The sequence below is a fragment of the Porites lutea genome, chromosome 12, assembly GCF_958299795.1.
Source record: "Porites lutea chromosome 12, jaPorLute2.1, whole genome shotgun sequence".
NCBI lineage: Eukaryota > Metazoa > Cnidaria > Anthozoa > Scleractinia > Poritidae > Porites > Porites lutea.
The window spans coordinates 21148383-21175238 of record NC_133212.1 but is presented as its reverse complement, the minus strand read 5'-3'; the positions used below and the strand labels follow the sequence as shown (position 1 = coordinate 21175238).

The 26856-nt window shown below is 39.8% G+C and overlaps 2 protein-coding genes across 6 annotated transcripts in view; both read right to left on the bottom strand.

Moving 5' to 3' along the window:
* Positions 1-6340: 6340 nt before the first annotated feature.
* On the bottom strand, positions 6341-20091 carry LOC140954029 (uncharacterized). 2 transcript variants are annotated; one of them, XM_073403422.1, is made up of 7 exons: positions 19753-20091; positions 18815-19193; positions 11955-11996; positions 11041-11106; positions 9847-9936; positions 8705-8921; positions 6341-8169 (listed from the first exon to the last, which is right to left on the bottom strand). In XM_073403422.1, exons 1-7 carry the CDS (start codon positions 19976-19978, stop codon positions 7930-7932), a joined length of 1260 nt encoding a protein of 419 aa, XP_073259523.1. In that variant the 5' UTR covers positions 19979-20091; the 3' UTR covers positions 6341-7929. The 2 variants fall into 2 exon arrangements, with proteins under 2 accessions (XP_073259523.1, XP_073259524.1); XM_073403423.1 differs by lacking the exon at positions 11955-11996 and having other exon boundaries at positions 19753-20090.
* Positions 20092-21595: 1504 nt separating this feature from the next.
* The window catches only part of LOC140922103 (rho GTPase-activating protein 45-like), a 39436-nt gene continuing 34175 nt past the window's right edge, over positions 21596-26856 (bottom strand). For all 4 annotated transcript variants that reach the window (XM_073372123.1, XM_073372124.1, XM_073372125.1 and 1 more), the window contains 3 exons: positions 26463-26532; positions 25957-26074; positions 21596-25537 (listed from right to left, as the gene is read on the bottom strand). In XM_073372123.1, the coding sequence (XP_073228224.1) occupies positions 23754-25537; positions 25957-26074; positions 26463-26532 (1972 nt within the window). In that variant the 3' untranslated portion in view covers positions 21596-23753. The remainder of the gene's footprint in view (positions 25538-25956; positions 26075-26462; positions 26533-26856) is intronic.

The following is a 26856-nucleotide window of genomic DNA, read 5'->3' as shown; positions in this document are numbered from 1 at the left end:
GAAGTTCTGTTTCCAATTAATCATAACTTCAACAAAATTTGTGATATATTAGGTTCTTTTTTTAATCAAAACACAAGAAACTCCGAGATTTTGTTTGCTAGCAGTGAAAAAAAAAAGCCATTTAAGCGCGCGCGTGATGGCGCGTACTGTCCAATTACTTAGGCATGACGCGTACTATCCTATTTAACTGTCCTATTAAGGTTGAAATCAGGACAGTTGATAGCCAATCAGATTTAAGAATTTTGTTATAGTTATGATTAATCAAGTAACATATAAGTGACAGTTGAATTAATTAGTTATTTAAAATGATTTGACTGAATGTTACGCATACGCACATAGGCAAAGCCACATCAGCCGGTCTGTGCTATGCATGGGAACAGCTATCAGGGGCACCCAACGAGAATATGGTTCAAAACCACTTAAACATTGTATTTTAAAACGTATTTTAGTATTTAAACGGTAGATATAGGCATATTTTTATCCCCTAATTTTTTGTTATCTGTTCGGATTTCCTAGCTGAAAGTCTAGTGATCCGCAGCCACAAAGAAAGCTCCCGAAAATTCTAGGTGACCTTTTTAGGGTAAACATCCGTTAAAAATTCTAGATCTCAAATCGTCTTCCGAACAGATATTTACCGAACATTGACGTTGGGTGCCCCTGAGCTATTTCGGGCTTATTTGGGCACAGGTAACGCAGGCTCCCTGTTTGTGTCAAGTACGGGCTTCAAAACATGAGTAAATATAGAGAACAAATGGGGCGAAGTTTAGGTCTGGAAATTTGTTAGCAAATAAAAATCGATGAAACTTACCGTGTGGTGAGTTGTTGTTTCCCTTAATATGCACACGAAGTTTCAGGAAAAATATTCTCTACCCCGTGATTTGGGTATTTAGGTTTATCAGCATGACATAGCCGTTTTGGACGAAATTAATGGACTGGAAAGCTTACGTATCTGTCCATTACAGTAACACCTACGTAGGCTAGGCTTCGACTAGGCTACTTTATTCCCGAAGCGAGGGAACAAAATTAAAATTGACAAAGTAATAAGAAGTAAAGATATGACCACGTTAGCTTAAGCTACCTTTACTATCAGAACTAACTCGTTAAAATGGAAGGAGACATGCCACACAAAGAGGAAGACCGATCGGACCAAGGACTCCAGCTTAAATACAAAGAAGTCAAACTTGTGTAGTTAGGAGGAGGCAGAAAACTTTGCCGGTTAAAGGCTTCAGTACACAATCCGTCAAACAAGGGAAGAAAGACGGACTTCAAAAATACAGTAACGCTATTTTGCGACTGCTTTTAAGTAATAAAATCGTTGTTAGCTAGTAGAAATCTGTCATCAATTTAACTGAGTACAATGTCTACATTTAGCACACGACTGTGACAATGAAAATTTAGTACTTAAATTTAGACTAATAGCTTTTGCAATACTGTAATTCCTTTATGGTCATGCAAATAAAGCTTTTGGTGTTGATATTGTTGATATTGAGTGACAATGAAAACAGACAGTGCGCAGGTAACCAGTGTCCGTAAAGCGAGGTTGACGATATATGAGACTTAATGAGTCGGGACACAGAAAAGTGTCCGTTGTCCGTATTAACCAGTGTCCGTATAAAGCAGGTTACTTTTAGAGAAAACGTTTCTCATATAGTTTAAGAGCCTTCGGTTCCACTGTTCGTTAACAGTAGACAAGGTCTAGAAAGGCACGCATGATACTAAAAATCAAACATGCTGCGCATGACTGCAGATGCCGATCTGATTTCTAGACTTCAAAAAAGAGGAAGCATTTTCAGCCTTTACTCTTCACTCTTGATTCAATTCTCACTCTCAGAGCTGGATTCTTAGCAAACGCGACGAGCCACCCTTCTCTTTCTTTTCTTGTCTTGTGCCTGACCAATCCCCTCGTTCATTTTCACCTCGTTTCTTTCTCCCTCTCGAATAATCTAAAGAAACATTTTCGCTCAGTGACGGACAATCGTATCTGAACGGAAAAAGACGAATTTATGCTAATTTTGAATTGTTACCTATTTCTTCGATAAGCTTCCAAGCACTGATAAAAAGTAACTCGATTCCTCTCAGGTGAGTCTTCGTTTACGTCCACCGATTGTGGTTAAAAGCTTTTTCTACAATGAAATACACGAAACTTTTGACCCGAAAAACACCGACAGAGACGTCGATTCATTGCGAGTGACGACTTCTACGGAGCATAACTCACTAATTTGTCAAAACTTGGAACGCCTGTCATGGAAGAATTTCGTCATGTCACCGTTTTTCTCGGATGCTGTTAAGTAAGTAAGTAAGTACTAAGTAAGGCATTTGGAACGTCTGTCATGGATACAATAAGTGTTACTTTCCTCGAACAACTTAATTCAACTGTCTAAAACACTTTAATACAACTCGAGTTTTATAAAGCCGGAAAATTCTTCTGCTTCTCGCGACTGATATTCGTCAGATTTTGAACATTACGCAACGCAATGCCGGATTGCCGAGGCTTTGTATATTTTGTATTATATTTTATATTACTGAGAGAGAAACAACAACTTAATACCTGTGCCTGATTTTTCAAATCGGCATTCGGGAATTTAAAGAAAACTCTGGCGAATTGTTTAACGAAGTACGAAGCACGAACCTCGCTTCTCTTGCATGTGCTTTATAACAATTCACTCGGAGTAAACATGACAAGCAAGCGCACGGCGTCCTTATGTCGAGAAAAGGAGCATCGCACAAGAAAATTAAAAATTTTGATGATCTTATACTTGCCCTTTGGCTCGTTCTAGTGCTTTCGTTACTCAATGAGTTGTCGCTAAACTTTTCATTTTACCAACTTACCTTGAACAACCTTGGCCTGTTACGGATGTTCAGATGGTGTAAAGTGGCAGAAGTGGCGGGAAACGGCGGAAAGAGGAAAGAAAGAGTGACTGATATGACTCCAAGTCCGTCATGGCTATTCCAATGTAAGAAACTTCAGCTATAAACTGAAATTTACTTTATTTGGAACTTTCCCAGGCAATCAATTTAATTTGATGCCAGGTTATGTGCTTTTTATAGCTATTTCACATATTTAACAATACGTAACGACGCTAGATCGCGCACGGGAACAATTAAACGGTTTGTTTTGGCTTGTTAGAATGTGTTGAAGATGTTCAAACTTCACGAGAAAGATTGAAAAGCTCGATCATAAACAAACTATAAACCACAAACAATAATTGCCGGAATTTTATGGCGAGATGATACCTGAGAGTGAACAACAATTAACAGTTCAGTCTCCTTTTTGCCATAATTACCAACAAATTATATGTTATTTTTTTGTCATGAAGTGTTTATTAACAAAGACTAATTTGTCTCCCTAAGGCGGGGGGTTGCTGTATTTGCCAAAATTTTAATTGGTTGCTGGTTTTACCAAAGCCATTTTTTCAGGTTTATTCAACTCTTTCATGCCAAGAATTTGGTAATCATTTTTTTGCCAATCTTTGTTTCTGCTTTTCACACTGTAAGGCTCTTGAATCTTGAAATGATAGTCCCGGGGTTGTCAGTTTTCAACAACGACAAATGACCTTAAAAGAAAATGGTACTGAAGTGCAAAAATATACGTATATATATTTTACTTGTCCTCGAACCAAACTCGCGCACCCCGTTCTTACTTACGCCTGATTACAAGCGCCTGCTGCGATATGGAAGCTACCAGTTGTTACAACTGATCTGTGCTTTGTTGTGTTTTCAGGGAGCACTCCACTTACCTTATTCTCAAATAGGAACTGGAATACATAGAATAATCTGAAGTATCTGTCCGACTGACCTATTTTTCCAATCCCGAAATTAAAGTATAATATATTCCAAAACTTCTGCTTCGGAGAGCAGAATGCTTGGATCAATACAAAACGAATAATGACGTCATTTTCCTCACTTTCCGGCCGGTTTTCACGACAACAAAGAAATATTGGCGAAGTGCCGGTAACTGAATGAGGTTGGGACGTGTATCTACATCTACATCTACATTTATTAGTCAGCAGAAACTATGTGCAGTTATTACGCTAACATTAAATTAAGAAGGAAAAGATTTAAAATTTAGTTAGCAGCATTTCGACACAGGGTTTCGCAGGTATGCCATGAAGAATCTACACCCGGGGGGCTACTTTAGGAATTTCTGGGTGGGGATGTGCCGCTGGGACCCTGGAACCCTTACCAGAGCTCGTTCAGCTGAATTTTGCCACCCTATACTAGGGTAAACTCCCCAAATCCCCCTATCCTAGAGTAGCTGTTTACCTAGTCTAGATAAAATCTTCAACCAATTGACCAGTTTCCTGAAAAATGATACCCTATTCTAGACCCAAACGCTCTGATTTATACACCCTATCCTAGAGTAAACTGCTTGAAAACCATACCCTTCACAGCGGCACATACCTATATAGCCCATATATGGCAGTACCCCCCCCCCCCCCCCCCGGGAATCTACGGTATATGCAGATGGGGGAGGATGATAACACTCTCAGAGCGAAACAAAACAGTACTGAGTACATGATTCAGGTCTCCGGGATTTGACAAAAATACAGTGCGGGACTCGGGAAATCTTATCGGGATACGGGCTATGGGATTCGACTGATACCCGAGAACAGGGATTCGCTAAGTTTGGTAAACCGGAATCATCAATTTGTTAATGTTTATCTTTACCTTAAAATCCACCATGAATAGTAGCACTGTTCCGCCACACTTTACTGTCACTGTTACACTGTGTCACTGTTCCACCACACTTTACTATCACTGTTACAATGTGCCACCACACTTTACTGTCACTGTAACACTGTTCTACCACACATTACTGTCACTGTTACACTGTGTCACTGTTCCACCACACTTAGCTGTCATCGTTACTCTGTTTTGTTCTACAACACTTTACTATCACTGTTACACTGTGCCACCACACTTTACTGTCACTGTTACTCTGTGTCACTGTTCCACCACACTTTACTGTCACTGTTACACTGTTTCACTGTTCCACCACACTTTACTAACACTGTTACACTGTTCCACCACACTTTGCTGTCACTGTTCCACTGTTCTACCACGCATTACTGTCACTGTTACACTGTGTCACTGTTCCACCACACTAAGCTGTCATTGTTACACTGTTTTGTTCTACCACACTTTACTATCACTGTTACACTGTGCCACCACACTTTACTGTCACTGTTACACTGTGCCACTGTTCCACTACACTTTACTGCCACCGTTACACTGTTCTACCACACTTTACTATCACTGTTACAGTGTGCCACCACATTTTACTGTCACTGTTACACTGTGCCACGTACTGTTCCACTACACTTTACTGTCACCGTTACACTGTTTCACTGTTCTACCACACGTCAGACTATCAGCTACACTGTGCCACTGTTCCACCACATTTACTATCACTGTGACAGCCCATTTCCAGACTCTAATGAATGATCCAACAGTCCTTTGCCTTGAAAACAGTTATAACAGGGGTTTTTAGACTGCTACGCTACTTCTTTTAGTGCGGTCACGCAACTCTCCTCCTCTGAATTTCGAGGTTTGCAGTCTTGCACTTTCGATTCGAAAAATAACTTACAAAGTTAATCTACAAACATTACAATTAAAAGGATACCCGCAGGTTTCATCCAACATGCAAAAAGCAGTCTTCGTCAGGTGTAGTTTGATCACGAATGTTTTTACGTCCAACTTTTAATTTAAAGGAAAACAAATTTCTGCCTGACGGGACATAAGCAAATACACCAAGGAACTTAATTAGTTTAGATGTAATAAGGGAAAACTCAGTGACAAGCTTGATTGACACTTCCGTACAAGTTGTAATTTTTTATTAACCCTGGGAGGTACTCCCTTAAATTTACAATGAGGTTGAACCGCTGAGTCTAGGCAAAGAGAAGTCTGCGACTCTGTTCCTGACGATGCCAACAGCTTGCTTGCTAAGAGCCTGCGGAAGGAGCTTTCCATTTGGGGCATATCGTAACGAGTCACGCGTGACCGCCACGCAACGGAAACGTGCGAGAGAGAGGGAGGGAAAATGAAAGACCGCTCCAAGCTCGCGCGTTCCTTCAGGGCTCGCTTCCCTAAACAGCCTGCTCGTAACATATTGCAGCTTTCACAAGGATAGCGCATTTAACCAAGTACAAAGCGCTTCAATTGTGATGCAGTGTTAAAGCAATGTACAAAGCGGATTTTTCCCCCTCTTTAGGAACAAAACATGATTATGAGGTCCAGTTCAAGAATCAGAGGGAAATGTAAACCCTAATGAAAGGCAAAGGCTCGTATATAGGACTATGGGACTTACCCCGATTTCCTATGAAAAGCACACAATGAACACTTTCATGCTTTCTTGCTTGTTTTATTTTTTTCCCCGGTTAATGAACCTGGGAAAATCTATCGTTAATAATAGAGAATAAAAATGGGCTGGGGATTTTTTTGGAAAGTAAACAATATTGTACAGGAAACAAAAAATCAAGGGAGACTGTCTTAGCAAATTTCTCAACCTTGGCGAAATATACCAATAGAAATGAAAGAGATGATAAATGCAAATGAGCTGTGATTAAATAAAGAACAATGACCATTGATAAACAGACACCACTACTTGAAAAACACTTCGCTTATCATCATCAAGCTGACAAAATGGGTACAGTAAAACTTGGGAGATATCAACCTTTCCTGAAAATACCGCAGTACTCTTTATATTTGCAACCACCACTTTAAACTTGTGTATCCTTGTGACAAAAGTAAAAAAGTCCACAAAAAATAACTTTCTTTTGTAAAGTCTAAACAATCAAATAGTACTATTAGCAAATTTCTGCCAAAAGGTTTCATTTGTACGGTATTCAAGGTCAGGATTTTGCTGTCAGATGTAAGAGCGAGAGTGACAAGTAATAGGCGTGGGAGTGAAAAGATGGAGGATATTACATGACCGCGCAGAGATACGAAATTTCTCTTCGAGTGTAAATATTTCACGAGTAAGCGCTGGGAAAGGCGCGAGTTATTATGTAGCCATAGCAACAGTGATCATTTCACATGTGAAAATAACATGATATTTTCAAGTGTGAAGATAACTGGTTTTTGCACGAAAGCTCACCTGGTATTTCATTGGTGTTTATATAATAAATGACGGTATCTTTGGGAAAGGCATCATGACAATAAAGAAAACAATCACCAAGACTTCACTGTCTCCATGTTAACTCTTGAAGTCCCAAGAGTGACCAAAGTAAGTTTTCTCCCAACAGTGTCAATGCATAATCAAAAGAAAACGCTGTGAGAATTAATGAAATGATCACCTGATGGGCAGAACTTTGATCTCTTAACCAATTCTTTATGGAAATGTATGGAGATCAGGCTGAAGAATTTGTATTTGGATATTGACGATTTAAGTGTTAAAACAATCTTATCCTATAGACACTGATATACATGGCAGCCAATCAGGGGAGTTTGATGGTTAATATCACAGCGTTCAGTACAAATCATTTTCTGTTTTACCTTCTTTTTTTTTTTCAGAATGGCCTTCCAAGATTAGAGATTTATAGACAAAGAAAATTACCCGTTACTTGAAAAAAACGTATCCTGTACTGCTTACTTTTAAAACCCACAACTCTATTAACTTACTGAACTCCATCCCTGACTAAACATAATAATCATTTCACCGCAGTGGACAAATAAGACAAACGTTAGACGAAAAATACTAACTTATGACACACCCTTCTTTGTGTGCGATTATTCATTGACCCTTGTTCATTATTTTTATTTGTCCTGGTCTTTTCCTCAGCTAACACAGAGGTACAGTACAAGCAACTGTTGAACGATTCATGGAAAAATTGTCTTTCTCAAAATCCATGTAATTTTTTCCTGGTTCTTTGAATATATATGCAGCATCAAGTCCTTCTAAACACAGCATGCTTTGCAGCTTGCAACTTGTTACCCAAGAGATGGGAATTCTTCATTATTTAAGGCAAAATTATCCCCACTTTTGTCGCTGTCTGCACGACCACCAAATCCACCGCGACCTCTTCCACGGCCACCTCGGCCTCCTCTGTCACCCCTACCGCCACGACCACCACGACCACCCCTTCGTGTATCAGTTGAGCCCCTGAACTCCATTCGGATGTCAACAATTTGTTTTACACGGCCAGATGTCTTGATTTTTTCCTCGATGACCTTAAAGGAGCAAAATGTAAATCAGGTTCAGGGCTGTGCTATAAGACAAATTCAAGGGTTGCAGCCTCCAACAGAGCACAGGGTCGCCCTGCCCTCTGAACCTGTGAAATCCAGGGTGCCCAGGCATAAGATTTGTACAAAAAACGTCAGCTTTCCCAGTCACCCAGGGGTCTTTATTCTTTTAAGCAAGTGCGGATTCCACCCTTTTCACTACACACAAAATTTTGTTTATTTTGCAGAAAATCTGTCAACGGGAAGCCATCTCTTGTGCAAATAAAACGACTTCTTTCACCTACCAAAATTTTCTCATCTGTCACCAAACTTCAAAGATGCTGTTGAGAAAATTTCGAGGTCTACAATTTTTTGTCATTCAAAATATACGAAAAGATTTTCAGTGTCTCAGATGCAAAGACAGCTGCAAAGACAAAAAATTGGTCATAACAAAATTAAGTTTCCAATTTTTCGCACCAAACTCTATTTTTTTGTCATAGTGTGAACAGGGCCTAATTCAAACTCAACACTACTTGTTACTCACTCTTCTAGAGGCAAACTGTTCCTCGTCTTCTTCATCTCTCTTGAAGACTTTTGTGTCTTTCCACATGCCTTTCTTTTCCCCTTCACCAGCTTTGCGTGTCTCAAAAGTGCTTTTAGCTCGCTCATTTTCTTGGAGCTTTTTCCACTCATCCAGAGTCATTTCTTTGGGTTGTTCATCCTCTTTAACTTCTTCATTCTCTTTATCTTCACCATGGGACCTGAAACAATTCAAATCAAAGAACGAATGATTACATGAAGCTGGTACGACCTTAGCTCCGGATAACCTTGATCCATAGAAATGCAAGTTTACACGAAACCAGTCTGAGCCACTTAGGAGCTCTCAAGAGCTCATTTGAAATTACAGTCAACTCTGTCTTTTAGGGTCACCTTTGGGACTGACACTAAGTATCCACCTAAGAGTAGCCTCCCACGCAGATGTTTTCAGGGGAGCTCCTATTTCGTCCTTCCCCACAAACGCCTGCTCAACCGAGAACAAACTACCTTTCCTATTGTTTTATTTGCGTGGTAAGTGACCAATCAACAGTTTTGAAATAAAGTGCTGACAGGCTAAACACAACTCATAAACTCGTGGTTATGTAAATTCGTGACCCTAGAGTTACCATTTTCTTCCTTTTCTTTCTTTGCGAAAGTTATTCAGTGCACGGAGAATTCTAAAATCTGACTAAATCTTACTTTTTGCCTTTTTGGGGAGGTACCAAATATGAGCTCCCCTAAAATGCCTATGTGAGAGGCTAATCTAAGAGTGATTTGTGTCTTATAGAGAGTCAAACAAAGGATGTAAAGAAAGACAGGCATCAACTTTAGGTGTCTGCTCTACCAAGGTGTCTGTATTATAGACAAGCGTCCATTAAGAGAGAATCAACTGTATTTGTGCTTTCCAGATTGAATTGATATTTTAAAGAAGCAAGAGTTTCAGGTGCATAACCCTTCTTCTGTGTACAGAAAACTGTTACACCATGCACTTGTCATCAGACGTTAAATTGAAGCACAAGAACAAAGCATGGAGAAATTTCAGACCAGTCTCTAGTAAACAAAACCAAGCACTTAAGAGCTGTGAGGGTATCCAGGCCAAAGTACATCAGTCTTATTTGAATCAACATTATCAGCAGCACTAAAACTTACTCATCTTGAGATTCCTTGACAGCATCAGGATCAGGAGATGCTTCAGCCCAGTCAGCCACCTCCGGCTGCTGAAAAACCTCTGCCTCTTCACTGAAATCACAAAACAACAAACCATTTACTGGATGGCATTGGGAATAGGAGATCATCTGGGAATCCAAATTACTATGAACAAGCTTTAATTTGAACTGAAGACTGATGATTAGGTGTTAACCAACAATCATAGGGGGTCTTGGTACTTATACTTCCAAGACAATTTATTTTCTGTGGATTAATTTGATTCACGTGATAATACAGAGTATTATAAAACAAAATGCTCTCCATTATCAAAGAATCGTACATGTTGTTAACATCACCCTTAAAAACTTCTACATGTCAGGACAATTTTGTTGCACAGCTCTCATCCAATCCGAAACGAACAATGTTAGTAATAACTGTATTATTAAGTAACGGTCCAGATAAGAAGGAAAGCAACAACGGCTTTGAATATTTTGAGTGCAAAAAGGTGCTAACTTTACTATTGTCTGCCTTATACTTCTGACTGGCTTAAACAGCAAAAGTTAAGAAAACTTCACAAAACAGTATACAGCTATTTTGAGAAAGGTTGTCGGATGAACTGCATGCGACAACCCCAAAAGGTATTGAGGGTGGTTTTGAGTTGAAAGAATGGCACGCGAGGCCATGGACATACGTCTGTGCGTGCTTAAGGAAAGCAACAAAAATAGGTTCGACAGCTACAATGTCAGGAACAGTGTATTGCACATATCCCATATTACCTTTCCGGACTGTCGCGTGCACAATTTTCCGACAACCTTTCTCGAAATAGCTGTATATATAAATTGATCCTTTTTCAACCAACTTCCATATAACAAAATCTTGTCTCAGTCTGAATAACACAGAAATCCTATGTCGGGAACATGTAAAATATTATCGTAAACTTTCTTGGCTTGCAAATCCTACAATTGGTCAAAATTTTTGAACACACAAAAAAACACCGTTTCAAAATGGGGTCTTATACATTTTATTGCATAAATGGCCTTTCTTTAAGTTTATGCATTCTCTGTGTGAAAATGAAAACATTCCTATATGTGGGGAAAGCACATTGACACGTAACAAAAGAAAATGCTTTCCACTTCACCCAGATCATTACTTAATGAAAGATATAAAAGAAGACTATAAAAGTAGACTATAACTTACCCCTCTGTAGGATTACCCCAGTTGTACTGGCCACCTCCTTCACGCTTATCTTGGGCCTTCACAGAACTGTCAGAAAACATGGGAAAATATGAAGTTGATTACTTGAAACATAAGAGGATGTAACTCAGTAGAAGATATCATAGATGTGGCTACAAAAAATACATAGCTTTGGCTTGCACCTTAAGCCTAACAAACTAAAAGGCTTCACCACCAACTAAAGTAGGCAACTAGTAAGACAACCACACCAACAAACATCAAAGGGATTAATTTTCCATTGGATTGTAATTCAAAAATCTTCATATTTCAGTCTTAAATGAATGGGACATAAATGGCACATCCAGTTTTTATCAACTAAATAGGAAACATGGAAAATATTTTTGTAATTATGTATTTCAATTTAAGTACTATTTGGAGTGCAGTTTGTTAGCCATGAATTAGCATTCATCAAGAAGGAAGTTCTGAGGTTACAATTAACATGTATGTTACTATTATTAGCACAAGAGAAACAGAAACTTGGCACCATTTTTCACAGGCATCAGATGTCCTAGGAATAAAGATTTACCTGTAAGAAGGGTGATTCATTGCATAAAAATAAGTTTGCTTATTTTCTTTTACGTCCTAAAACATTTGGTTGAAAGTATTGGTTCCAACTAAATAATACACTATAGCTTATGGCAAACTGGTTGACAAAATTGATGAGTGGGAAACTGGCGGTTAAAAAAGCTCTTAATTTCCCAGTAGCAAAAGCTTACAATAAAAATTTTACATGCATTTAACAAAGATTTAAAGATGGCTGATTTACACTTCACAGAAAAACACAGCTTGCAGAAAAAATACACACACAATGCTCATGATTTAATTTCTAGGAATGACTTTATAGTTAAATAGGAGCTAAGTTAGAATGTTTGTCCAACCTTCTATCCCCACGACTTGAATTATTGTCCAGTCGGGGGTCCCTAGACCACAAGAAGAGGACATATTTCTTTTACAAAACAGGAATGTGTCAAATGGAGGAAAGGGATAGTTAAATAATGGCTTCAACCTTGACAGTTAAAATAACAAAAAAACGTAAAGAACTCTTCCAGTCTCTTGCATCAGTACATTGAAGAATATGTAAGTGGAAAGTTTAACCTTGCCAAGTTCAAGAGAGAAGTGCCAGAAAGGAGCAAAGATGTAGCTCTGCTAGAAAAAGTTGGGAGATTTTGCAGACGCATTTGTATGCTTGCTGGGGGACACAAAATTAAACCCCTGCCCCCTTTACCCTAACTATACAAAAGTCTCAGCAAACATTCCTCGACTTTGGCACCATGTCTCTGCCAGTTTTCGACACACTTCACTCTCACACTTGGCAATTCTTCTGACGGACTGCACTAGCCATATAAATGGGATTTTAGCTAGCTGGTTCATGTCAAAAGTTGAAAAAAAAAACAAAAAAAAAAAACAGAATGGTCTGTTGAAGGGGTGCAGCGGAGAAGTGACTCTTGATCTAATGTTTCACTTTTCCTTTGTTCACAAGAAACTTAGAAGAAGAATCAAGTTATTTACTAGAAGTTTATCATTCACCAGAGAAGTTTATATTCAAGATGGTGATCATGGAACACAAGGAGAACGACAGTAAAAATAAGAATACAGGAAATCCCACAGAGAATTTTTTCTACAGACTGCCAGTTCATATCCCTTCACCTTAAAATTTTACGTTATACAGGAAAATTGCACGTGTTTGGTTGAATGTTTGCTTTTTCTAAGGTGTCTTACGACTGAGTATATTCCGAAAGTGGTTGTAGCAGATCAGTGTAGTGTATTTTTTGGAGTGGGAAGAACAAGGCTATATTGCCATACAACTTTATCCTTTAATCCCTTTAATCAACATACTCAGTCACAGAGTGAATGTTATGCTTTGATTAAATGCATTTTAAACTTTACAGCATCCCTTGTAGGTAACGTCACCGTTAATAATAATGCACAAGCACGTTCAGAAATCCTCCACATTTGTACAGTCAATCTAGTGTTTGTTTCATCTGATTCTTTTTGGTTCTTTGCTGATTTCCCGGTGACTTACTTGCTGCTTTCCAGATTCTTGCACGCTAAAAGGATTTTTCAAAATCCTCATCTATTTTGAGTGTTGGTTTAGAACTGTTGTTTGATTGAGTTTGGAAAACTAACTCAGTCAAACTCTCATGTATATTTTTTGGCTCAATTGTGTTTGTTTACCTATAAAGTTTGATTACCGAACAATTCAAGTGGTTACACTGGATTCTTTGGAATCATGGTAAAAATTTAGTATAAAATACACCAACATTTGGCACATTTAGGCTTTTGGATTAGCATAACTTATGTTTTAAATTAATCAGAGCACAGTGATTCATAAACAGTCTCCACAAAACACTCAGCCCATTTACACTAAATCTGTTAAGAGCAAATGTCTGTAAAAATCGAGCAAAATCGAAATTTCGCGGCCACTGTCAAAAAATCATTTTCGCTCATATCTTGTCCATAGATAGGTATAAGTAAGAAATTAAACGTGGTGTAGTTTGTTTTTCAAAAGGCCGCTTGGATTTGGAGAAAATCGACAAAATCAATTTTCGTGGTCGGCGACTTGAAAACAACCAAAATTTGAGGCAAAATGAGGCGGTCTCAAAACTTCGCTCGCACGCAAAAAGGAAGAAAGCGTGGTAAAATATTCCCCGATAAATCAATTTATAAAGGATTTTAGCCCTAGTATGGCGGTTAATTCTTATCTTCACGATAATGTGGAAGGTAAACAATTTTATTTTAGTTTTGGTTCTTTTTCAACTCAACGAAGTTTAAATTTAGGCTTCAAGTCGCGATTTAATTTTTAGGCATGTGCTACACCTTGGTTTTTCCTGAAACTCAAGGCATAAGTCATTTAAACATTGTGCTAAAACATATGTAAGAATTGGCCTGGGTAATTAAATTTGTACTTCACACGAACCTTCCGAAGTTGAATAAATTTTGCTTGAAATATGAGACTTTTCAAGAACGTCGGTTGGTTGTTGCTCGACAAGCCACGATGGCTGGACTCTCCAAGAGAAACGTAACACACAATCGCACTTGTATTAAAGACATTAAATGTACTGAGACGATAATTTTTGTTACCTCACTGTGTTTTCCCGTTCTGGTTAACTGGCATTGCGCCTAGTCCCAAGCTAATCAACAGAAGATCCAAAACCTCGAGGAAACGTGGTGCGTGAAAATAACCTCAAACAGTACATTTCTTGGTATTGCTGGCCTTTCTTTTCCGCAGTCAAACTTTTACATCCATTGCCATTTAAAAATTCTAGGTCTCACAAAAACTGCGATTTTGATAGTGAAACTTTCGGGCTGCCGATACACCTTTGGTCATAAATGTCTGGTCAAAAGTGTTGCGTGACAGTATTCACAGGCTTTCCAATCTAACCATTTGAGCGATGCCTTTTTTTAATGTTCTTGCCGGAAGTAGCATATTATGCTACTAACAATCCAAATCTTTTTTTTTTTTTTAATTTTTTCCTAAGTTTTCTTAAAGTATGCTTCTATACAATACTCAATAAGTCCAAAAATTAAATATAGTTTTTCACGTCAACTTCCCCCCTCTTGCCTTGTATTTGCCTTTGATTGACTTCAGGCTTCAATCTCTAGCTATTACACCGCGTTATCAGGCGGCTGTCTTTTCTCTCGCCGATGTAAGTTCCATTGTTTTGGATAACAGTTTTCGTAAACATTCTGCAATTATCTTTCAGTATTTTTTCCTGATCTGAACATGGTTGTCCGATCGTCAAACTCTTGTTTCTGTTTATATACAGAGGAACCCCGCCTTTTGACCACCCCGTTTATACGACCACCTCTTGTCTCACCTCCCATAGTCCTTCGACCCAGACATGAAAATCTCCGAGTCATTTTATTATTTTGAAGACCTCTTCAATGCCACCACCTCGCTATTACGACCAGGATTTTATGGCCCAACGCTGGGGTTCCACTGTATATTTTAATTTCAGTTTTCCACTTTATAGAACAAAAAACAAAAAGATGTGCGTCAGCTGGACTATGGCGATTAATGTGAAGAACTAAAATTTAGGCCCCGCTTATATGAAAAAAATTTGTCTCGAGCAGAAGGGTCACCAGCTTACCCGAGCTTCCCTGGAAGAGGCAACTTTTCACGCATTTCTTTACAAAACATGGCGAACCGTTTAAATGACAAAAAGTTGGCTCGGCTGGAAGGCTGACCCACCTTGTCCAGTCACCCTTTTGCAATGGTAGGGTCAGCCTCCTAGCCAGGCCAACTTTTCTCCATATTAAGCACTTTACGCGCTTTTCGGAAAATCCACGTGCCCAGTGGAACGGTACATTCCAGTTGCACCGACCAAACAAAAGCCACCGCGAGTTTGGTTATAGTGCTTGTAAGCAGGATACAGATCAGTGGTCCTGGGCAAAATAATTTTGTCAAATGGAAGGAGACATTTCGGTCCGACCGTCTAGATCAAATCCGATCCGTATCGGTAAAGGGCTTGCATAGCCAAAGCGAGACAATTAGAGCATGCCCGAAGGCTGGTTGGGGTCAATGTCTTTTTTTTTTCTCTCGGCTGGGAGGGTGACTCTCCTACACGAGACAGGTTTTCTCCATATAAAGGGGATCAAAATTTTCGGATACGAAATTGTGATAGAGAAGGAATCAGAGAAAATTTCAAAATTCTCGAAAAAAATAATTTTGAAGCCCTTGTAATTTCGATCGAAAAGAATACTCAAGTTGCCCTTTGGATGACCGAACAATTTTTATAATTATATGGCGCCGCATGAAACTTAGTAATTTGGATAGCATGAAAGTGTTTTCAATACAGTTAGGAGGAAACTGACGTTGGGTGCCCCTGTCAACTATCGCCTATCGCTTCCACTACTTTCTTTAGCCACAAAGTTTTCTTTTCAGTTTTACTCTCGGTCATTTTGCCATGTTCTGAGTGTGCGCTTTAGTACCGGTCTTGAGACTGAAACTTGGTGGCTCGTCAGAAATCCATGATCAGAACTCTTGAAAAGAAAGTCTCCGACCATAACTTTCTCTCTGTCATCAGTGAGACGGATATTGAGGCTGCATCCGCTTCTGGGCCTGTTTCTCGAAAGTCCTGATAATTAACGGGCCCCTAAAGCTGTTCTTGATTACATGCAAGATAGAAATTTCAATAGTTTTGCATCTAACATGATAAAACTATCAGTTAATGATTTCGGGCCCGAAAAGTAATAGGGACTTTGGACAAACGGACCCCTGGGAAACAGTGCCTAAACAGTGTCCTTTTTAACGTGAATTTGAAGACGCCAGGGCAAAACCCATTGGTAAACACGTTTGATTCCAGCTTTCTAGCTTGCTGTATCTGCGGTATATCATCTTAGTGTCAGGTTTTAAAGCTTGTTTGAGTAGCCGAACATGCTGTAAGGAGGAAATTATCCGATATACTTTGAGGTATCCTTTGGTAAAGGAATCAGAGAGGAACAGGTCAGCTTTCTAGACCCCAGGTTTCCTTCATTGTATATATTCAATACTACAAACTGGAACTCACGCCTTAAGTCTTCACACTCAAGGAGAGGTTTGTAGTCTTGAAAATAGCGCTACATCATCTGCCACTCCAAAAGGCCGCCCTGCCTGGATAGCATTTCCCCAATTACTTTGCAATATTTCCTTAGTTGAGTGTGCTAATGCAAGTTTTTTAATGCTGGTTAGCCTGTGCAAGCATTTGAAAAGGGGGGAGACAGGGCTTAGAGCAAATTGCTTACCAAACATCCTTGAGTAAGAGTTACAGTGGGTTCTTCTAGCCCCTCAACGACCATTCCATGTGAGTCTTAAGAGGTAGTACCAAGAGAGAGTACCTAAGTAAGATTCAGAGCCACCCTTCCTCAAAATATACATATGAAATAGCATAATTTTTTCTTTATTATGATTCTTCACTCAAAACAAAAAAAGCTTCCGAGATCATTTATCGAGGTTTTCCAAAGTAAAACCTACTCAGTGTTCGTGTGTACTAGCAGGGCGTATGATTTTGATGTTTTCCAAATCCCTTAGTCAATTCTTTTATCACGCAGGTGTCCGATAAACTGACCACCACTTTACACTTTTAAATCAAGCACTGTTGACAGCCAGACTATGCAACCTTTCAGTTGTTGTATAATTGAACAAATAACTTTGGAAACATCAAAGAAATGTATAAACAATTTTGTTTTCTGCACATTCTTAAGTTCGAAAGATGGTGTTCGTTGTCACGCCACATCACTCCTTGTCTTCTCACACTTAGGCAATACTGTGACTCGCTATATGTAGTAACTGATTCTACTAAATGGTAAGAACATCTTTCAAATCGCCGAAAATGTCTTTAAAACATATTTTTCTCGTGATATATTTTGTTCAACCACCTTAAGAATTTAGATCATAACGCTCATTTAGTTTGAGTGACATTTTAATAACCCTGGCCCATCTCCAATGACCTTTCATTAGAGGTCAAATTACAAAATGCGTTAGCGCCAGCAGAATTTGGAGCTTGAGCGTAGAAAAATTAAAAGAAGTGCCCCGTACTATAAAGGTAAGTTAATTTCTTTTTCGTGTTAGCAAATTTATTATCGTACTACTATCGTACATCAGATTTCTTTTCAGGAAACACCAATGATCCGTTTCGGCAAGAGCGAGGCGTTGTTGAATTATGCGAATGTATCCTATTTCACTCAAAAAGTTGTTCAAGTTCAAAAGGTTCGTCTGAAGCGCTGATTAAATTACCCAACCCAGTTCTCACATATGTTTTAGCACAGTGTTTTAATAACTTATAGCTTGAGTTTCAGGAAAAACCAAGGTGTAGCACATGCCTAAAAATTAAATCGCGACTTGAAGCCTAAATTTAAACTTCGTTGAGTTGAAAAAGAACCAAAACTAAAATAAAATTGTTTACCTTCCACATTATCGTGAAGATAAGAATTAACCGCCATACTAGGGCTAAAATCCTTTATAAATTGATTTATCGGGGAATATTTCACCACGCTTTCTTCCTTTTTGCGTGCGAGCGAAGTTTTGAGACCGCCTCATTTTGCCTCAAATTTTGGTTGTTTTCAAGTCGCCGACCACGAAAATTGATTTTGTCGATTTTCTCCAAATCCAAGCGGCCTTTTGAAAAACAAACTACACCACGTTTAGTTACTTACTAATAAGTATGTATGAACAAGATATGAGCAAAATTTAATTTTTGACCGTGGCCGCCGGTTGTTCGATATTTACAGACATTCGCTCTTAATAACACTGTTAATTCGGGCAAGATGGCTTTAAATTCCAAGTAACACTCAACACCTTAGGTAACATGCTCATTCAAATTTTAAAATCTATCAACATTTTGTCAACACATAACCACAAATGCAGACATGTTAAAATGCAAACCATAAAAACAATGGCAAAATTAAATTTGACCAGTAAAACAGTTGCAGACTGCTTGTTTTATGTTCTCATGCACTGTTATGAACAAAAATATTGTTTACTACTGTCATTTGACAGTTAATAAAACCAAAGCTCAAATAGTTTCTCTCTCTAGCTGCTAATACTTCTGCATATCGCATCTTTGACTGCGCATCGGAAACATTCTCTATCCATAGTGATTTTACAGAATATTAAATAGGAAGAGTGTTAAATTCAGAAGTGACTTAAAAAGTGCATGTGAATAACCTGTGAGAAGGGTTTAACAAGAATACACATTAAAATTAGGACAGACAGGATACTGTCAGAGTAAATGGTGAAATAGGCACATTGAGCACTTACGATCGATCACTTCCACTTCTTCTTTCAAATTCTCGCTTCCTTCCACCACGGTCGCCAAATCCTCCTCCACCACCACCTCTCGGACCGCCAAATCCACCGCGTCCTCGTCCTCCGCCACCTCGCATTCCTCGACCACCTCTTCCCCTTTCAAATCCCCCTCTTTCCCTTTCAGCTCCTTCCTTGTCTGGGGAATCGGGGTCTCCCTGCGATCCCTCTCTCCTACGGAAACCACCTCCAAAACCACCGCCTCGCCTTTCTCTGGGCGCATTTTCACCACGATCTCGTCTTTCGCTGGGACCATTGGTCATACGAGTATTTTTCTCGTTTTCTCTCTTGACATCATTTTTTCCACGGCCACCTCGTCTGCTTTCGCTTCGTTCTGCAAGGTAACGATAGCTATTGAGCATTTATCGCTGTTTACTAGCGCGGAAAAGCCAGCTGAATGAGAGCAAACCGAATTAGCCTTAACTTATTTATAATGTACAAGATCCATCGCCACTCCACACAACCATAAACACGTGTTGCAACTGTTTATATGCACACGAAGACAGCGAAATATATTTCCTTTCGAGCTTCCATGTAAAGGTGTACTTGAAAACATCAACAAAAACTCCACCTGGGGTTTTAATTTACATTCACCTGGTCATAGTAAATTTCGCAATTTTAAAGCGAGTGTTGTGTGCAAACTGTTAGATATTTTCGTCGCTACAGGACATCAAAACTAACAGACAACTTAACGCACATAGAGTCCACGGGACAATAACATGACCTACAGAAGAAAGCATATCAAATCTTGGAAACTCGAAAAGATAAGAAAAGGGGGCAGAGAAGTCGAAAACACCCCAACGAAAACTTTCACATGTGGATGTGACAGGGAGATGGCGTCACAGTACAACTTGTACATTCGATGTTACGAGAACAAATAATTTTCGACAAACCTTCCCTCTTGGACTCCTCGTTGACAATGTCTGTCTTGTTTGTGGCGGACTTCGTATCTTTAGCGGGCTGCTTTACAGCCTTCTTATCCTGTTTCTTCGCCTTGTCTTTCTTCGCAGACTCCTCTTTCTTCTCCTGCTTTTGCAGGAATTCCTCTGGATCTTCTTCGTCCAAATTTAACGCACCAAAGCGATTATTCACTCCTATGCTATATTCCACGACGTCCATTTTGAATGGATGGAATGGAAAAAGCACAGATGATGGAAGATTGTGCTGCAAACTCTTCCCTGCCAGAAACTCAGCAGATTTCACTCCTCGAAGGTCAGGCTGCACGCGCGATGCATGCTTGGAGGGAACTTGGCGGGTGAAGCCCGCATTGCTTCTTGGGATGTTTCCATTTTGTTTTTTTAATTTTCGTTGGGTTTTGATTGGTTTGGTTTTTCCGGCTTCTACAAGAAGTGACAGCTGTCTTTTATAAGTCTCATCCTTTTATTTTCAAGCTACTTTCTTTTTTTTTTTTCAGTTCCTCCTTTATTTAAATTTACCGCATTGTCAAGATTCTACTAGTTTGTGCAATTACTTCTCTCCTGAATATTTGGTCTCCATTAGGACCCATTAAGGAGCTGCCCTTGGGTTTTTGATTATCACTCTAACCGTATATCTTTAATTTTCGCGATGGCAAATGGCCCAGTACAGTGAGAGGATGATACGGTGCGCTGACATTTGTAATGTAACCCCTTCCTCTATCTTTTAAGCCATGTAATTTTTTAGTTCATACCTAGACTACGGGCATACTATTGCATGCAAAGCTACTCCACGAGTAACCCATGCACGTGAGCCGCGATAAACGAGGGCGTAAGCCTGAGGTTTCGTCCTAATTCCTTATTTGGCTGGAAAAAGCGGACTACAAGCAGAAGAGTGAAGAAATTATTGAAGAAATGGAGACTGCTGCATGATCCCGACTTCAAGCAACTACTCGTAGACAGCATGAGGCTCTCATCTCGTCTCTCCTAACAAACAAATAAACTTTGGGAAGAAATAAAGCAGAAAAACACCATAAAATAGCCTTTCAGAGCTCCTAGATTATCCAAGTTTTCTGGTCAGAGCTTGCCCCAGGCCCCCTGAAAGGTTCACAGTAGTTCTGAGTTCGCACATTTATTACTTCTTAACAAGTAAATTGCAACAATGCCAATTTTTTTGCCATTTGACATCCTTTCAATTTCATTTGTTACTTTTTAAGAGTAAAAGAGGACGTTTTGGTTTTTCCTATCCATCGAAAGCGCAATAAAAACAACCAATGCAGGAACGTTGAATGAAATTCCTGAAATGACGTCATAAAGAGCCAGTCGTCGCGCGGGTGGTCAGCAGGGCTGTGCTTTTGAAATGCTGGGTGACCACTTGGCGACCTATGTTTTCTCTTGGATGACCTTGGTTTTTGCATTAAAGTAATACGCTAGGTACCCTGGATTTCAAAGGTTTAGAGTACTGGGTTGCCTGTGAACAACCGCCCCATCTCCTCAAACAAAAAGTGTTTCTTCCCGATTTAGTTTGAGGGGAAGGGGGCGGCTTTACACAGGCCAAGCATTGGGCTTCCGACAACTTTCTTTGCCTTGGGACAGTCTTGCAGGAATTGGATCTAGTTTCTTCACCTTTAATGCTAAAAGAGAAAATTATTGCGGGCCCGAAAAAAAAGAAACCTCAACCGTGTTGAGTGGCGGGGGCGCTAAGCGGAGGGCGGCACTGATTAATATTCCAGCTGTAATTTATTCGAAGACTGCGGTTGGTCCAGGAATAAGGAAGGCCTTTGGGAAAAGATAAAGTAACTATTTCAGGACACAAAAAGACTCAACTGAGGTTACTCTTTACTGGTTTTTGAAACGCCTGAGTCGTTTGAGACATACAGCCAAGAAACGTTTAAAAAAATATACTCTTTAGTGGGTTCTGTTATAAGAGGCAAAGAGTAATATATTCATGACCTCGCGGATAACTAGTAAATAGCTTGAAATGAAGTATGTTAAAAAGAACTCTTAAATTATTTCTACCCAACTATTTAATAGAATAAAACGTTTCGCTCTTTGAAGAAGAGTTTGTGAGGTATGCAGAAAAGAGCAATAGCCTTAGTTCTTTCTTGACCAGGTTAAAACTGGAATCCCAGTCTCGGCTGAGATTTGCGTAGCCCCCACTTCAAGCTAAAGACAGCTTATTCGCGAGATCACAGACTCGGATCTACAGAAACGAATTCATCTCTTCTACTACGACATAATCTTTTCCAAGCTCATCATCTCATCAACTCTATTATCCAGCTCTCTTTTGAGTTTTATATATAAATCTGATAATTCCATTCAAAAATACAACCAATATAGACCAAACTTCTGACCATGTCTGTATAAAAATATATATTTAAGGCGACGGCTTTCGCGGAGATTTTCCGTTTCTTTTCAAAGCAAATTTAAGAAGACTGATATCAGTGGTTATATGTTAAGGGTTTCGAATGTGGCTAAAGACATCTCGCGGTCGTCTTGTTTTTCCATCGCATAGCTTTGTGATTGGCTCAAAATCTCGCGCCACTTTTTTACAAATCAGCGGTCAATTTAATAAAACTGTTACAAGGATAACTTACAAGTGTAGCCATTGTTTTAGAGTCTGAAAACAATAGCTACACTTGTGAATTACAACTGTGAAAGCTTTATTAAACTGACCCCACACTTGCTAACACGGGTATGCCGCCTGCTAATTTGTATTCGTTCATTTTTTTTATGTCATCTGCTACTGTTATTTGCCAGAGCAATAACTTCGTTTTTTCCACACGACTCAGAGTTCGTACACTTTTTCAGGCCAAAAATACAAAGGACTTTTCAAGGACTTTCCAGGACCCTAACTAGAAATTTCAGGGACTTTTTTTTTAATGACAATTTTACCTCAAAACCAAGAAAAATGTTTGTGTTAACATCTACGTTTTGGGTTTACCATAGTTAATTGAGTGGAATGGTTATGAAACCCGTCAGACTCCTTTGTTATTTGTTTTTGTGGACCTGAAAGTGCACAACGTTCAAAAGAATTCCTATCATTTTGATTGCATTGACCAATAAAAACGTTGCATTAATTTATTCCGTAACAATTTGCCAACAGAAAACAAAGGATTGTGCACTTTCAGGGTGCTTCCAACATAAACTGCAGCACTGTTGTTTTTATCATTGATGTTTGCCGCTTTTCATAACCAGTCTCCTCTAATAACTATGGGTTTACAGATAGTGCAGAACATTTTCGATCTTGTTCAATAAAAACTCAAGGACTTTCAAGGACCAAAAGCGAAATTCAAGTACTTTCAAGGCCTTGAAATCGGACTCCTGAAATTCAAGGGTTTTCAAGACGCGTACAAACCCTGACCCGTAAATAAAAAATTGCTCTTTTTGTTAAGTTTCGAAAGTCGAAAGAAAAACAACGGAAATTAATACTTCAGCCAGTCAGACATTCTGACGGTCAAAACGAAGTTGAATTGCACGTAACAGACCAATTACGGTCTTACTCCTCATAGGTTAAAAAAGTGGCGTGAGAACATTTAGCCAATCCATGAATGAGAACGTTTCTTTCACTAAAAAGAAGACGGTTAATGTCTGTTAAGAGTAAATAAATATGTAAATATGTCTGATGCTGTCTTACAGTTAATTGCTTAGCCATATGAAGTAAGCGAGGTAGCTAGGAATACGAAGGAGAAAACGAACAAGCAAAAAAGATTCAAGTAAGCCATCAATTTAACACAACGAGCTCTCAGCTTTGTCCAAAAAAACAACCACACTCGACCTTCACCTTCCGATTAGACCTTCTGACTTTTTGTACAATTTTAACTTTAATAATTTTTCTATCTTCGCGCTATTTTTTGGCAAGACGCGACGAGTTATCAAGTTCTAGTTAAGTTACTAGTTTTTTAAGTTATATCAAGTTTACTGACAAAGCTCCTTCCAATACCACTTACACAGAAACAACAACATCGACGAAGTAACGATCACACGAACTGTGGTTCTCGTTCTTCATCGTTGCTAACATCGGGAAACGGAGAACGGACGACATTCGTCCGACTGCTTCTCGGGCTCGAGTTCGGGCTTCTTCGCGGTCTTTGCCTATCATTCATTTCTTCATGATCAAGAGGAATATCTATTTCTCTCGGAGACAAAGTCTCCTTTTCGCCATCATGTAAATCGAGTTTCAGAGCGTCTCTTTTCTCAAGATTGTCTGGAACCAAGCTTCGTGGATGATCAGATTTTCCTGACTGATCTCTTCTTTCACGGCGCCGAGGCTCAGCTTGTTTTTCCTGTTCAACTGGTTTTGTTTTCTCCGCACTGTTTCCATCCATGTTGTCATTCAACCGTCTCCTTGGTAACTTGGGGCTACCGCTGAGCGGACTTTTCGCACCGAAAGTGCTGCTTTTATCGTCACTGTTATTCAACAATTTCCTCGACAACTTAGGGCTGCCGCTGGAAGAGCCAGAGCCACTACCAGAATCACTTCTCGGTTTTCTCACTCCCATGTCGCCAACACGTTTATAAAGCCCTCGTTCCTTCTGCTCGAACATTTCCTTCCGAGAAGACACTGGATTCGGGTTAAAAAGTTCGGACGCCGACTGTTTCCGACCAGAGTCGACTTTTCCGGGACGGTTATTCTCGTATTGCTGGAGGCGATCTCTAACAGAGATCCGTGTAGTATAAGCTGACCTAGTCATGGGTTTGGCTTCAGATCTTTTCTCGTCACCTCCGCTCACCTTTTCTGCACTCGGGGATTCAGCTCTATCCGGGACTTTAGTATCTGTCGAAGATTGTGACGTGGAGCAATCCGGAGTGGACGCTCTCCGCTCCTGTAATGCAGTCATAACAGGTACGATAAGCTCACGTGATCCCACCTTCGGCGCTTCTTCGGGCGACGGACTTTCCGATGGTGTAAAGTCTCTCTTTTCTACCGTAGGAGATCGCGCAGGTTTTACCGAAACTGGTGGAGGTCGTTGCTTTCTGGGAGACACCGCATTTATCGTTGATTCTATTAACGGAGATTGTATAGGAGTATGTGTGTCTTCACAAAGAGCATCTTTGTGATCAAGCTCATCTTCTGCAGGTTCAGGTACTTCAGAAATGTCAATACGTGTTATAGCAGCATCGTCCTCAACCGTTTCCCTTTCCTCGTCGCTTATACTGCCTTTTTCGAACGAAACGAGATCGTCAGTTAATAAACTATCGTCAGGGCTAACAGAGGAGTCCGCGGCTTTTGAAGCCAGCACGAAGGGTACTTCCTCCTCGATAGCGTAGGGATCTTTAATGAGATTCGTATCGCTTACAGAAGACTTCATACCTATCGGGAAAAAACCCGTATCCAAAACATCGACGCGTTGAACACGACCAGGTAGATCTGAATTTCTTTTCAATAATCCCAACGTTCTAGGACGAGGTCGCGCGGCGTCAGCATCGCCTGAAAATGTACGAACTCGAGAATCAGGAGACTCGGACTGAATATCAGCAAGTCTCGGGTCTTTGTCGGGCTTTCCAATGCTTTCCGAATTATCCACTTTGCCCGGTTTAACCGTATCGGACAGATCTGGTAACAACGAATCAGAATCAGGGAAGTCCGAAATGACGCTCGGCGCGACAGAATGTGACGACGATCTCCGAGACATCAAGTCCGCCAAATCACTAGGTACGTTAGCTTTGTCGTCGACGGCTAAATTTTCGTTTGAAGAGCGCGGCGAACTTATTCGCCGAGATGGATCAAGGTCATCATCTGGAGTGCGTGACCCACTCGTTCCTATACAGAGGGAAAAAAAAGCAAAAAAAATAATCATCTATTCTCAAATAGTCCTTACTACAACGCCCGCCATCGCTGTTCGTATTTAAGAATACCAGCGATTAAAATATTTTCCATTCGTCTCTCAGAGGGAAAAAAGATGATGAAAGTTGCAGAAAAAAAACAATTGCGATCTGGTTTATATTTTTCTTCCATATGGGGGCACTATTTTGAGTAAAGAAAATTATATAAGCCAGTTTCGAGTTTCAAGTTTGGCGACAACACTGCAGGAGAATGGGTACAAGTCATTCCGAGCAATGATCCCAGAAATCTTTGCGCCGATCCTTGGACCCATTCTCCCTGAAGTTTATGGGGTGAGGAATTTGAGAAAAGAACCCCTCAAATCCCCCTACCTCCCCTCCCATAGCGCTGCCTCTTACCTTGAGTAGTGTCATCCTCGTATTCGTCTTCTATATCGGAGTCTTCTTGTCGTACCACGGGTATCGATGATTCATGGGGCAATAGGAATTCGGGAATAGTATATCGAGCGCGTTCATTCTGCGGAGAAAAGATACAGAGATCGGATACTCATCTTAGTATTTTGCCACCAGGCAATCTCTCTTGACTCGTAAGCAAATACAGCTGAGCCGTAAGAGAACTTCACAATACTCTAAACAATGCGTGATGTTTCTTTATGCTCCCGCGACACGCCGGGGACTACCAAAATATCATTTAAATGTAAAACATGAGTATTCGAGCCTCGGGAATATAGTCAGAACTTTCGGGGAAAAGCATCTTCCTTCCCAGCCCACCCTTCGAACGTAAAAACGGGAAGAAGGCCTGGGACAGAGGTGGGTTTGAGAGACATGTCTTTCGTTACCAGGACACAAGACCATTCTGCCACATATAACAAGTTACTGTCAGGACCATATATGCGTTAACTTACCACATCATTTCTGTTGTTGGACTTGGCCAGCAGATCAAAGAACTCGGATCCGAAACCAAGGCCACTTCCGCTGCATAAAATAAGCAAAAATAACAAAATAAACGAGACTGACATATGAAGAAAGAAGGAAAACGCAATAGTAGAGACAAAAACAGATACTTACTGGGTCAGTTCAGAACAACTTTTAAAAGTGTAACTCAGTTACACCTATAGGTATAAATATTGAGATAGTGAAAATAATAGCCACACTGTTAAATTGTACTAGCAAAAGTTTTAATAAACTGACCCAGATTTCCTATAAAACTGTCTACAACTGAAAAGAACAAGTAAAAGAATAGCGCGAACAGAGGAGAAATATAGGTTCAAGTTGTTTCTTAATTGGAAGATCCATGCA